At 47.5% G+C, this 14,637-nt stretch overlaps 1 protein-coding gene and 1 long non-coding RNA gene across 3 annotated transcripts in view; one reads left to right on the forward strand and one right to left on the reverse strand.

Annotated features, from left to right (window-relative positions):
- Nucleotides 1–770: 770 nt before the first annotated feature.
- Nucleotides 771–13,340, reverse strand: LOC133388649 (uncharacterized). The gene is made up of 5 exons (XR_009763873.1): nt 11,781–13,340; nt 9,007–9,194; nt 6,709–7,069; nt 6,183–6,281; nt 771–3,633 (listed from the first exon to the last, which is right to left on the reverse strand). It is a non-coding gene; the product is annotated as an uncharacterized LOC133388649 (long non-coding RNA).
- LOC133388648 (transmembrane protein 150A-like) overlaps nt 12,404–14,637 on the forward strand; it is a 53,112-nt gene continuing 50,878 nt past the window's right edge. The window contains exon 1 of one of the 2 annotated variants that reach the window (XM_061634647.1): nt 12,404–12,753. In XM_061634647.1, the coding sequence (XP_061490631.1) occupies nt 12,638–12,753 (116 nt within the window). In that variant the 5' untranslated portion in view covers nt 12,404–12,637. Of the gene's footprint in view, nt 12,754–12,811; nt 13,678–14,637 lie in introns of those variants that run through there. The other variant, XM_061634648.1, reaches the window with a different exon arrangement.

Genomic DNA, 14,637 nt, shown 5'->3' on the forward strand with positions numbered 1-14,637 from the left:
TGCCTCTGACTAGGGTGGCACAGCACAGCCATCACGGCTAGTAGCCATTGATAGCCCTGTCCTCCATGAATTTGTCTAATCTTCTTTTAAAGCCATCCAAGCTGGTGGCCATTACTGCATCTTGTGGGAGCAAATTCCATAGTTTAACTATGCGCTGAGTAAAGAAGTACTTCTTTTTGTCTGTCCTGAATCTTCCAACATTCAGCTTCTTTGAATGTCCACGAGTTCTAGTATTATGAGAGAGGGAGAAGAACTTTTCTCTATCCACTTTCTCAATGCCATGCATAATTTTATACACTTCTATCATGTCTCCTCTGACCCGCCTTTTCTCTAAACTAAAAAGCCCCAAATGCTGCAACCTTTCCTCGTAAGGGAGTCGCTCCATCCCCTTGATCATTCTGGTTGCCCTCTTCTGAACCTTTTCCAACTCTATAATATCCTTTTTGAGATGAGGCGACCAGAACTGTACACAGTATTCCAAATGCGGCCGCACCATAGATTTATACAATGGCATGATGATATCGGCTGTTTTATTTTCAGTACCTTTCCTAATTATCCCTAGCATGGAATTTGCCTTTTTCACAGCTGCCGCACACTGGGTCGACATTTTCATCGTGCTGTCCACTACAACCCCGAGGTCTCTCTCCTGGTCGGTCACCGCCAGTTCAGACCCCATGAGCGTATATGTGAAATTCAGATTTTTTGCTCCAATATGCATAATTTTACACTTGTTTATATTGAATTGCATTTGCCATTTTTCCACCCATTCACTCAGTTTGGAGAGGTCTTTTTGGAGCTCTTCGCAATCCCTTTTTGTTTTAACAACCCTGAACAATTTAGTATCGTCAGCAAACTTGGCCACTTCACTACTCACTCCTAATTCTAGGTCATTAATGAACAACATTCTACTTAATCCTAACATCCCAGCTGAGGAAAATGCTTTGAGTGCAATCCATTGCAGAGATTCTCTTACCACGAACCTCCACCTAACAAGAACAGCCAGAGTTTCCTGAAGTAAGCATCATGATCCTCTCTGCTTATGAAGAGTGCCATTTCTTCCTAGTGGATTGTTTGATAGGATACTTGTGACTAGCTCCCATCACATTATGTCTTTTAATCTTTATTTACATTGAAAGTAATTACAGCATGCAAATGCAACAGAAGCTGTACAGGAAAAATAAGGCATAATAGCTCAGGAAAAGGTAAATGTGAACAAGATTCTCTCTCACACACACACGTACGTTTGCTTTTACAGTCATCAGTTATAACAGAATATGCACCAATGTATACAAGAGCTGCCTTGCAAGATCAGAGCAAGGTCCATGTAGTCCAACATCTCATTGACCACAACAGCAACCCAAATGCTGATGGAAGTTCACCAGCAGGGAATGATGATGATGTTCTTTTGAACGCACTGAGCATTCAGAAGTATTCTGCTTCCAAACGGCTATAATTCAGCTTTTGTGGCTAAACCATTTTTAAAAAGCCATCTGGGCTTCTGGTCATTACTACTTCTTGTGGCAATTAATTCTACATAAGAGTTCCAGTAATCGGACCAAGGGTGGATTTAATAGCTTCCTATTTCCAACTGTGCCCAGAGATTTATCCTGGAAGTCCACATGTAGGGCAAGAAAGCAACAGCCTCCCCCTCGTTAGCCCCTGTCTGCACCTGCCCCCCACTGTTTCTGAACATGGAGATTTTAGTTATTCATTATGGTTTAATAACTATTGATAGGCTTCTTCATGAGTTTATCTGATCCCCTTTTAAAGCTGCTAGTGGCCATCAACACAACGTGGCAGTGAACTCTATATGTTGGTTATGTATTGTGTGAAGAAGTATCTTTGTATGTCCTAGATCTGCTGCCAATCAAAAGTCACTGAGTGGCGCAGCTCTAGTGTAATTAGGAGGAGGAGATGTTACTGTGTGAGGAAGGACCCTAAACTTGCGGGGTGGAACAAGGATGCAATACTGTGGGCCAGATAGGGAAGCATCATGGGCCACATCCAGCACATTCATTCCCCACCCCTGAAGTAGAATAAGTAGGGTAGGTTTTCTATGGCTGTTAACCATGGACCCCCAAATTTTGTATCGCCTTTTCAAAACTTATGCCAAAACGTCGTACTGTTTGTACTACAAATCTAGATTTTGTTCTGCCAGTTAACACAGCTCTTGGGGAGCTCCTCCCTGATGGTAAAGGCAGAAGACAGTGTCTACCTGTAAGCTCTTTTCTTGGAAATTATGCATATCTATGTCCCCCTTAAATAACCGGCTGAGGAAACCTTTTCAAAGCTTAAAAGAATGCAAAACTATTGTTATAGCTGGTGGGGCAGGTTATTTTGAGGATGGAGATGGAAGAATTGAGCATCTTCAGTGTGGAAGTTAGGCCAAGTGTAGAGTCTATCCCTGAGCAACAACAACAACTAAAGATGGCCTCTCTGAGAGCTAAAATCATGGACCTGGAGGGGCATAGTAGGCATAGTCATGTGCAGTGGGCCGTACTTCCACAATGCATAGAAGAGCACAATATAATTGAATTTGTGACCGATTTCTTTAAAGAACGATTGGATCTGCTTGATCAAATATCCATATGAATCCCTAGAACTTTCACCTGCTGGAGGTGTATTCCCCAAGCAATCATCTTTAACATATTGACCTTTACCACCAACAAGGAAATTATGTGCTGTGTAACATTAAGGGTGGCTAACCTGGAATTTGCAGCTGCAGTCTCTGTTTCAGGCAGCACCAATGGCACCTTCCCTCCTGATGCAAGTAACAAGTTGGGGAAATAATTGGAACCATGGCATAGGTGGGGGAAAATTAGAAAACCCTCTGCTTATACCACAGTCCAATCCTGCTTGCTCCACCCACCCACCCCCATGGCTGCAATTTAAAGGCATTTTAGTCTCTTTGGAATTGTGTATCTGTTTCCTTTGTAATCATGCAGGCACACACGTGGATTAGCCTGCATCAGACACCTTCACATTTCTAGACCTAGAAAGTGTGCTTTTGTGTGTGAGATATATGGTGTACTGTGCCACCCTGGTCCGGGATATGTGCCCAAGAGGGTGGATCCCACAACTTCCCAGATTTTTATTTAAACACCACAGTGGTACCTTCAAGAACAACTAGGGCAGCTTCCAGACTCACTATTTGCAGGTGGGATTCAAATCACATACTGACAAATTCAGGTCACACAATTAAAGTTGATTTGGAGCATGAAACTCACTTCACCCAAAGAACAGACATTCTGCGATACAGAGTATGATGGGAAAATGCACTGGAATGTGTGGATGACACTTGATTTTGATTGTGTCATCTAATCTCTCTGCAAACAAAGCAGGATGAATGCTCAATAAACAAGTGGTCTAGAAGCGCTCTTGCTCTGTGTGTTCTCCCCCTTTTTGTATGTTTGCAGCTGCGTACCACATGGCACAGCATTCCTCTAAGAAGTGCTGCTGATGGGCCAGTCGTGGCCCCAACTTTTCTGTTCCTTGGGAAACGCACATTGTAGATTCTTTTGTTCACTGTCAGAAGTTCACCAAGGAAGCCCACAGAAACTTTTCTACTTGTCTTTGTGCCATGCTGTGGGGCTAGGCCGATGTGATCTTCTGTTTTCTAGCATGATAGTCAAACTGATGGAGAGGATGAGAGGGGAGGTTAGATAGGAGGCAAAAAGAAGCTTAGTTTAAGGAGCGTTCAAGAAGTCTGACAGTGGCTCTTGGCTCTGTTGCAAAATACATGAAATATTCTTACAACCTATTCCCTTATGCCTTGGATGCTTCTCTGTTCTTGGGTCCTGCGTGGAGTAATTCTGGATCTCAAGTCTGGCTAGAAGTCAGATCCTGAATTGGGGCGAGAAAACTGTCAAAAACAATTCTGCTAGTTGCTGGAAACTACAGGAGGGGAGAGTGCCCTTTTGCTCAGGTTCTGCCTGTCAGCTTCTCATGGGCATCTGGTTGGTTACTGTGAGAACAGGATGCTGGACTAGATGGGCCATTGGCCTGATCCAGCAGGCTGTTATGTTCTTATGCTTCCCTTCCCCATCTCTGTTCAGATTACAAAGGTCAGGACTAGGTTAGGGAACCTATAGCCCTCCAGATGTTGTTGGACTGTAGCTCACTTCATCCCCGACCTTGCCCATGCAGACTGGGGCTAATGGGAGTTGTTGTGAAGGGCCACGGGCTTCCTGTGCCTGGGTTTAGGGATTCTTAGGATGCCCTTGGAGCTGAATAGTGCAAGACTCAGCTGATTGATGCCTTAATCCAGGGGTTACCAACCCAATGCCATGATGCCCATGAACGTCTTCACTGGTGGCCTCAGGCAGCAGCTCCAGAACCTGAGCTTTAATTTGTCGTCTAGCTCTCCTAGAAAGAAAGTTATGAAGCAAAATGTGCAGGTGCCTTTCTAAGCATTTTATGTGAAATGAGCCGTCCTGGCTGCTCATGCCTGCCAATGTTTTTAGTCAATGAGTGACTTATCAATCACAGCTTTGATTGATAAGTGAGATGTTTGGACACTAGGCAATAGGTGTCGTAAAGAGTTTGTTTTCCCCTCCCCTTTAGTGCAAATTTCCTGCTTATTTTCAATAGTCCTTGGAATCTCTGTTGTTTGTCCTTCCTTTTTTCCCTGCATCTTTCTTGTGGCAGATTCACAGGAACATAGGATGCTGCCTTAAAGCAAGTCAGACTTTTGGTCCATCTAGCTCAGTAATGTCTGCACTGATTGGCAGCAGCTCTCCGGGATTTCAGGCAGGATTCTTTCCTATCCTATCCCTACCTGGAGATGAACCTGTGACCTTCTGAATGCAAGGCAGACGCTCTGCCTCTGAGCTACTCCCCTTCTCCAAAGATCAGGTACTCCCTACAAGTTATTTCCTGCAAATATTATACCATACAATAAGTGCAGTTAAAGAATCTCTTTCCCAAATGGAAAATTCAAAATAAGAAAACTTTGGAAAAATGCAGGAGCTGATGTCCAAGCACTCAGTAAGAATTCACTGTATAGTTAACATACAATACAATGGTATACATGTCTATTTCAGAAGTAAATCTCTTTGTGTTTAATGGGCTTACTCCCATGTAAGGGCATACAGGATGGCAGCCTAGGCTTTGGTTTAAGATTGGTATTGGGGACAACAGAGTTCTTGTGCATTTTAACAGCTGCATCTCCACAATCAGGACCAGCAGGACATAGCTGACTTCCTATGGTAAGCATGAGGTTGTCGGGGGGGGGGGGAAGCGGCAATCTGTTCTCTCTAATTTTGTGTTATGCCCTGCCCTCCATTGTAGCTATTTTATGACTGGCACCCTCAGCACACTCTCACAATTTGAAATGTGCCCACTGGTGCAAAAAGGTAGGCGACCCCTGCCTTAATCTGAAGTGGGGGAGATAGGGAGAGAACCATATCAATCTAGAAGTCTATGTACCTTCTTGAATATTGGGGAGGGGCACTGTATAATCACATTGCCACCTCCCCATAGTAAACAGAGCTGATTTCCCCACCCAAACAGGGCTGACTCAAGACATTTTGCTGCCTGAGGCAAAGGACAAGATAGGGAGTGTGCACACACCACCATTCCAAGTACAAAAGCTGGCTAGACTGTCAGTCGAACCTTGCTTCAATACTGGCAACGCGATAGCATCCTCCAGTGCACTTGAGGGCAGCAGCTCATCCAGGAATGCATGCACACGGCTCTGATATTTAACAGAGTGGAATGGCAAGGGGGGCTCAGGAACAATGGGGGGCTGCTTCTGCCATCTCCCAGCATCTGCTGTCTAAAGCGATTGCTTCTCTACCTCATGGTAAGGATGGTATTCTTGTTGGTAGAGATTAGGCCATCTGCTGCTGTTAGGAATGATGGGCAGATTTATCCTTGAGCATAATTTTATTTTCCCAGACAGGAAGCGATACCATGTTTTACTCATATGGGAGAAAGTAAAGGAGAACATTCAGGTGCACCACTGGGGTGAGAGGGAGTTCCTGATGATTCCAGCCACTAATATCAAGCTTACCCTTACTTGCACAGGCCCATTCTGTTTCCTTCAGAGAGTTCAGGTAATCACGTGTGCTTGGCCTGTGAGGGGGCTCACCTCAAACCTCCTTTGGTTATGCTAGAATTTGACAGTGGTGGAAGCAGGTTTTTTTAAACAGAATTTTTATAGAGGCATGTATGATTCTTACCCAGGCTATGGTCTTGAAGGCACATGCTGAAGCTAACCAGCTCTGGTCAGTGTCTGGATGGGAGACTGCTTGGGAACCATATGTATGCTGCCTTGGGTTCTATAATGAAAAAAAATGGACATGGACTGCCTTCAAGTCGATGAGGGAGAAATTTGATTCAGATCACATTTAAAGGCAAACTTACCTAAATTGAACTTTCTAAAATTATGAGTTGTATTCAACTAAGCCCCACTTAAAGTAGAGTCTGAAAAATAGCAATGGGCTGCCTTCAAGTCGATTCTGACTTATGGTGACCCTGTGAATAGGGTTTTCATGATAAGCGGTGTTCAGAGGGGGTTGACCATTGCCTTCCTCTGAGGCTGAGAGGCAGTGATTGGCCCAGAGTCACCCAGTGAGCTTCATGGCTGTGTGGGGATTCGAACCCTGGTCTCCCAGGCCGTAGTCCACCACCTTAACCACTACACCACACTGGCTCTCTCTGTAATGAAAGGTGGGGTATAAATTAAACAAATTAAATAATAAATACCTGAAATCCGTTCTCAATGCCCCCATCCATCCAAAGCATGAGGGGGGAAATTGTGGTTCTTCAGATATTATTAGACTCCGGGTCCCAAGAGCGTCAGCCAGCATAGCCAACGGTCAGCAATGATGGAGGTTATGGAGGGCAACAGGTTAGCCATTGCTATCTAAAGCATCACCTGGAGCTGAAATTTGCTACAGCTAATATAATGACTTGATACCAAGTCCTCCCATTCAGTCTGTCAACAGTATTCACTGAGGTTCTCATGGTGCTGGATGTCTGCTGGCAGAAGTGTCATCACCCAGATAACATGGAACTCACTATACCTCATACAGGAGCTTTGTACACCTTTGTTTCAAATATAAGGCTGCCATGAAAAGAGAAGAAAGAAGGGAGAATAAAGGTTAGGTAAGAAGGACTGTAAGCTACAAGCTTACCTTAATTAGTTAAATTTATTAGTCACTTTTTCATAAAAATGAACCCAAGGGCACCATACAATAAAAAGATTAAAACCAATATAAAAGTTTTTTAAAAAGCACAATACATGGATAAGACAGTGGAACAACCCACCCCCTAAAAGAGGCTAAAACATCAAAAACCCTACAAAAATTAAGAGCCAAACACCTGGGAGAAAAGGAGTGTTTTGCCTGGCACCTAAAGGTAGATAATGATGGTGCTAGGCGTGCCTCTCTGGGGAGAGGGTTCCATAAGCATGACTGAGAAAGCCAATCCTCATGTTGCCATCCCTGCACCTTCCTCGGAGCGGGCACCCAAAGAAGGGCCTCGGATGCTGAACACAGGGTCTGGGTTGGTTCATATGGGGAGACGCAGTCCTTGTGGTACTGAGCCATAGAAGGCTTTATAAGTCAAAACCAGCAGTTTGAATTGAGCTCAGAAACTTACTGGTAGCCAGTACAGTTGTGTCAACATTGGTGTTATGAGCTCAGACCATCTTGCCCTGGTGAGCAATCTGGTTGCTGAATTGTGCACCTGCTGCAGTTTCTGAACTATCTTCAAAGGCAGCTCCACATATAACACACTGCAGCAATCTAGCCGACATTACCAAAGCATAGACAAAAGAAGTCAAGCTATCCTGTTCAGATAGGATTGTAACTGAGCCACCAGCCAAAGCTGATGGAAGGCATTCCTTGCCACTGAGGCCACTTGAGCCTTAAGTGAAACTGATGGATCCAGGAGTATCCCCAAGCTGCACACCTGCTCCTTCAAAGGGAGTGTAACCCCATCAAGAGCAGGCTATATCCCCTCCATTCAGTCTAAGGAACCACCCACTAACAGCGCCTCAGCCTTGTCTGGACTGAGGTGCAGTTTATTGGTTCCCATCCAGTCCATTACCAAGGCAAGACATCGCCTAGCACATCCACTGCTGCACCTGGTGATGTAAAGGAGAGACAGAGTTGTGTGTCATCACCATATTGCTGACAACATACTTCACATCTCTGGATGATGTTACTCAGCAGTTTCATGTAGATGTTAAATAGCATGGAGGATAAAATTGAACCCTCAGGAACCCCACACTGAAGGCTCATGGGGCCGAATAGTACTCCCCAAGCACCACCCTCTTGAGTGTGACCATCCAAGTAGGACTGGAACCACTGCAAAGCAATGCCATCCACTCCCAACTCAGACAGCAGCTCCAGAAGAATACCATGGTTGATGGTATCGAAAGAGGCTGAGAGATCAATGAGGATTAATAGGGACACACTCCCCCTGTCTCTCTCCCGACATAGGTCATCATACAGGGTGACCAAGGCAGTTTCTATGCCAGAACCAGGTCTAAACCCCAATTGAAATGGATCTCGAAAGTGCATCAGGAAAAACTTTTTAAGCAGGGCTGCTGAATGTGCAGAAACTGATGTTGGCAAACTGTTAATGGGCCTGGCTGGCCTCTTAGCAAAGTTTAAATACAAGTTTTTTAAAAATGGGAAAAGGGGCAAGACATCTGGGTGCAAATGATCTGGGGTTCCACTTTTGGGTTACCCCCTAATAACACCTTGTTTCCATTGGTACAGATAGAAGGCTATTTTCAAGCAAAATTGCAGTGGAAGGAGGCATTTCTGAGGTGTGTGTGAGGTCACAATACGTAGGTTGGAGAAGGCTAACTCCTCCCCACCCCAGCTGTGAGGTCATGTGAATATTCCATCAGTGGTGGCTGCTCTGTGATAGTTCACAGGAAGGCAGGAGGCTGCCTTCCATCAAGTCAGACCATTGGTCCATCTAGCTCAGTATTGCCAACACTGGCAGTGGCTCTCCAGGAGTTCAGACAGGGTTTTCTCTCATACCTACCCGAAGATGCCAGGGATTGAACCTGGGACCTTTTGCACGCAAAGCAGGTGCTCCGCCACTGAGCTACAGCCCTGCCCCAAGCTCATGCTCTCACGTCAGCAGCTGATGATGTCTTCAAGGGATGCTTATGTCTGAACGGACCGTAGAAACACTTTCTGCCGCTTCCAGCACATCTCCACCTCACTCTTCTGAAAACGGGGGTACACGACACTTTATTTATTTATTAAATTTATTAGTCACCCATCTGGCTGGCTGTCCAGCCACTCTGGGCGACGTACAAAATAAAAACATACAAATACATTAAAACATTAAAAATCTCAACAACAATAATAAAACCTAGCCCACCCCAAAAGCCTGCCTGAAGAGCCAGGTCTTCAAGGCCCGGCAGAAGCTCATCATAGAGGGGGCATGGCGGAGATGATTTGGGAGGGAATTCCACAGAGTGGGGGCCACAATTGAAAAAGCCTTCTCCCTAGTCCTCACCAGTCTAGCTGTTTTAACCGGTGGGATTGAGAGAAGGCTGATCTTGTTGAGCGGCATCCCTGATGATGCTGGAGGCGCTCCTTCAGACAGACTGGGCGGAAACCGTATAGGGTTTTAAAGGTCAGAACCAACACCTTGAATTGGGCCCAGAAAACAACCGGTAACCAGTGCAACTCCTTCAGCACTGGAGTGATATGATCTTGCCGGTGACTCCCCTTAATCAGGCGAGCCGCCGCATTCTGTACCAGTTGCAGCTTCCGGACCGTTTTCAAGGGTAACCCCACGTTGAGTGCATTACAGTAGTCTAGGCGAGAGGAGACCAGGGCATGTACCACCACTGGGAGCAGATGGTTGGGAAGGTAGTGGCGCAGCCTCCGTATCAGATGGCGTTGATACACCGCTGCCCGGCTCACAGCCGAGACCTGAGCCTCCATGGACAGCTGGGAGTCAAGAATAACCCCCAGGCTGTGGACCTGGTCTTTCAGGGGCAATTGTACCCTATTGAGCACCAGGTCAACATCCCCCAACCTTCCCTTGTCTCCCACAAACAGTACCTTGGTTTTGTCAGGGTTCAGCTTCAGCTTATTCCTTCCCATCCAGCCACTTACCGATTCCAGGCACTTGGATAGGGTTTCTACAGCCAACCTCGGTGAAGATTTGAATGAGAGATAGAGCTGCGTGTCATCCGCATATTGGTGACACTGCAGGCCAAATCTTCTGATGATAGCCCCCAGCGGCTTTATATAGATGTTGAACAGCATCGGGGAGAGGATGGAGCCCTGTGGCACCCCACAAGTGAGAGGCCAAGGATCCGAACCCTCATCCCCCAACGCCACTCTCTGGTGCCTACCTTGGAGGAAGGAACGGAACCACTGCAGTACAGTGCCCCCCATGCCTAACCTCTTCAGGCGGTCCAGATGGATACCGTGGTCAACGGTATCAAAAGCCGCTGAGAGATCCAGGAGGACAAGGAAGGTGCATTCGCCCCTAGTCAAACCCTGCCCTCTTTTATCATAAAACCTGGTGGAAGCGGCTTGAGTGCGGTTTTTTAAAAATTCAGCTTCAAACAGTTTTCACAGCTGATCAGCAGATCAACCTGTTTCCCCTCCACGTGTGGCTAATAGAAATGATTTGATCTGGTGACTACTGTGTTCACAGCCTGATACTGAAGGTATTCAGTTCCAAAAATACAATCAGTGAAAAACTGGGTAGCAGGAACAGCAAACTCAGTTTTAAGTATTAATTGCTTTTGCCTCTCCCAAATGTGAGAGACACAACTTTTCCTGAGCTGAGGCTCATCAACAGAAGTATTCAGAAAGAGATAAATCAATGGGCCTGCTCTGTGTACAGCTTAACACTGGATATCACCCCAGGCCACTTAGTTTGAACAGGTTATGAGACTCTGTTCAAGCTCAGTTCTTCTTCAATGGAGGAAAAGCCTTTTTGAGTTTGTATCCTGGTATTAGATTCCATGGCCTGAAGCTTCACCATTTGCATGCACTGGTAATTCAGGTAGAGCTGCTCCCTCACCCGTCCTTGCCCATCCACATGGCAGCTTAGGGAGGATTTTGGCTGTTTCAATGTCAGCTGTGTAGTTTTCATATTTTGGGGAGAAGAGGAGGGGGGATGTCACAGTAAGACTACAAGGTATAGGACCTAATTGTTCCAGTTTTTCTTCTGTCCAAATATCAATCTTTTCATGCCTTGTTTCTTCGAGGTCAGCTCACAGCTACTTTATTGCTTGCTGACTAAAGAGTCAAGATGGGCCAATTTAAAAAATAATCCGCAACAATAAGATCCATTAAAAAGGAAAGGGCGTGGCAGGAGTTCAGTCCTCTTTAAAGGCCCTTTATACTCCAAATCCTGAGCTGGGCAGGGCTTCGGTGCGGGGTTACCTTTAAAGTGTGGTTGGGAGCGAGGGAGAGATTGCTTAAGAAACTTGATCTGTATTCCTTTGACCCTCCTGATTCTGAAATGTTTAGGCCTGCTTATGTGGTGCCGTAGTCAAGTGAGCAGCATATGCCTCTCAAGGAACTAGGGCTTTGTTGAGTTCGGTGGGTAGTGTCCGCCTTAAATTTAGCGATTCAGTTCAGCATCTCTGAGACTTTGAAGGAGAAATGCCTTCCTGCCTGTGGCAGATCTGTTCTTATATGTGTAATTTGTTTTAAACTGTTTTCAAGATTGTATTTTTAAATTGCTGTAACCTGCTCTAGGACCTTATGGTGAAGGGAGGGTAAGAAATAAAAATATTAGTAAGAATGATATAGTCCTACTTGACTACACTTACCCACCTGGTTCAAAGCAGAGGCATTTTTTAAATATTGCCCATTATTGGTGAGGGATCATTAGGACGGTGGATAGGTGACTTGGGAACACCACTCGGGCTTGAGCAGGAGGCTGAGTCAGAAGGGAGTGTCCTTAGATGTGCTAGATATTCTTAAAGGTCGTTTTTGGGTGGGGGGCAGGCAAGGACCCAAGCTCCAGAGCATCTGCTTGGCATCCACAAGGCCGCAGCTTCAATACCCAGCCTCTTCAGCTGTGGCTGGGAAAGGCCCCTGCCTTTCTTCTCCCGCTCCCATTACTGTCAGAAACGGCAGCGCCACTCAAGTCCTCTGTACGGTAACTTATCAAGCCTCGGAGGCCCGTCCCTCTCTTCTGGCTGGGCGGCAATCGGGAAGCCCCGAAACCGGGGCTGGAGGCTCATCCCTTTCCCATTTGGAGAGGGTCTACCTTCGCCCAGCGTCTGCGAGCGCAGCGACGCAGAGGAAACCGGCCCCCTCCACGGACAATTCCCAACTTCTTACTTTGATTGTGGCAATAGCGCCTATTATCACTGAGCACGGGTCGCTTCCTTCCCAAAAGAGGCCCGCTTGCACCCCCCTCCCCAATCTCTCCGGGCTGGGGCGGGTAGAGTGTTGGGACCAGCCCCCGAGGCGGGGTCGCCCCGTCCCACGCTGGCCTCGCTCCTCCTCCTCCTCCTCTTCGGGTGGGGGGGAGAGCTGCTCTTCAGTCTCTGCTAGTGGTTCAGAGTCAAGCGGAGTCTGGCGTCGCCACACCGTGCTCCAGTCCGCCGAGAAGGGGAGGGAAGAGAAGGGGGCCTTGTCGCGGCCGGGCGCGCCCCATCTGACTCCCTCCTGGCGCCCTCCGAATGGTGCCTGGGCGGGCGAGCTCCCCCTTGCGGGCGCGCCTCGAACCCAAGATGCCAGCCTGGGTGATCCTGCCCATCGCCCTCCCCGCCTTCAGCATCACTGGCATGTGGATCGTGTGAGTAGCGCAACGGGCGGCGCTGGGGCTGGGGGAGGCAGGCAGGCAACACTGGAACCAGCGCGCCGGATCGAGCGCACCAAACTTCCCGTCAGCGGCGGCTCTGCCCGCAAAAGTCCTTAGCGGCCCGCGCGGCTCTGGCACTGGCACCGCTGCTGCCAGGGGAGGCGAAGGTCCCACTCCGCTCCTCTCGGTCGCTGCTCTGCCGCTTCCCCACGCCCTGGCCTGGGTTCTGTGCCAGCCTGCTTGTCCTGCGGAGCCCGGAATTCCCGTCGCTTCTCCGGCGTCCTAGCCGCGCCAACAGGCTCTGCTTGAAAGTTTCTCCAGCTCCTCGAGAAAGGCCCAGGCAGTTGCCCCTGGAGCTGAGTGGGTGCGCCGTCGGCCGGGGCGCGAGGCAGTGGACAATTTCCGTGTTCACACCTGGGAGCGGGAGCCTCTGGGTGGAAGGAGGTTTTGCGTGGCGCGTGTGTGCGCGCGCGTGTCGTTCATCCGGAAATAAGTCCGTCCCACATGTTTCTGGACGCTTCCTGACGATTGTTTATGGTGTGAAGCGTGCTCTTCATGCATGCAAATGTTTCACAGCGTCCGAACGATGATTTTATTATTTTTTAGATGCCAACCTCTTCCAAACGACCAGATTATTAAGCAATCATCCTGGTTTGTTTTAGCAACAACCCATTTTTAATATTCAGGGTCTAAGCCTCCTGCTTGGAAGCACGCATGCTTCTCACCACATTTGCCTGGGAGTGACCCAGTCACTTGAGTTTAGCTGGCTTGGGAGCAAGCCCTATTAACTTAGGGGAACTTACTTCAGAGTAAGCATGCTCTATTGGTTTCTCATCCGACCAAGAAATCAAACAGCCTGGCCGACTCCGCTGTGGCTCTTGGATTGCCTATCGCTGCCAGACGGCTGCCTATTTTTTGGTAGGTGTATGTTTAGCTAGCACATTCTTCTAAGCTGAATCACAACGAAGATTTCTAAACTCCTGGCTTCTCGTCAGTTCTGGACAATGCAAACGCGGCAGAGCCCCCAAACATTGTGGTGCCTCAGGCAGGAAATCTGCGTTGTAGAAATATGCTATCAAGCTAAATTATGATGGGCAATTGGCTGCCCTTTAAGGGGTATTCCGAAACAAGCTGCTTGAGGCAGGCAGCCTCAGCCTGACTAACTGGTATCTCGATGAATCTGTCTGGTTGTGAGGAGATTGTGCTGGCTGTTAGTTCCAAGGCAAGGTATTTGGGTTGTCAGGCTAGGAAGGGAACAAGATGTGAATATTTAAACCAGTATAGAGGTACAGGAATGGCTGACTCATACTGAGTGAGGCCATTGGACCATCTAACAGTGTATTGCCTGCACTGATTAGCAGCAGCTCTCCAGGGTTTCAGAAGGGGAACAAAGAAGAAGGGCCCCCTGAATTAAAATCCAAGCTGGAGAAGAAGTCCCAGCTTGCCCCTCATTGCAGTAGTTCACTGGAAAGGGGAAGGAGATATCTCCTATCATAGAATCATATAGTTGGAAGGGTCCTATAAGGCCATCAACCCCCTGCTCAATGCAGGAATCCGTCCTGTCTCCCTTTTCTCATAGCTGGAGTGCTGTTGCTGCCATTTCTGACTGCCAAGTGGGTGTAACAGAAATGGGGGGTGTCTCCAGGGGGATCTGGGAAGGGAGGAAGCGATTGGATTAGGGCTTCAACGGGGAAAGGATTCATCTTTAGCTGGGTAATAGTGTGTTGAGTCAATGTTGATGCAAATCATCACTACTACCAATGCACTGAGCTGCAAAGTGTTCTTGGGAAGGTGGCCAGAGATCCCTTATTTTATAAGTGGCCAGCCTGGAGCACAAGGAATGGGAGTTTGTGGCACCGGAATATATGAGAGCCGGTG

Source organism: Rhineura floridana, chromosome 7 (assembly GCF_030035675.1).
Source record: "Rhineura floridana isolate rRhiFlo1 chromosome 7, rRhiFlo1.hap2, whole genome shotgun sequence".
Classification (NCBI taxonomy): domain Eukaryota; kingdom Metazoa; phylum Chordata; class Lepidosauria; order Squamata; family Rhineuridae; genus Rhineura; species Rhineura floridana.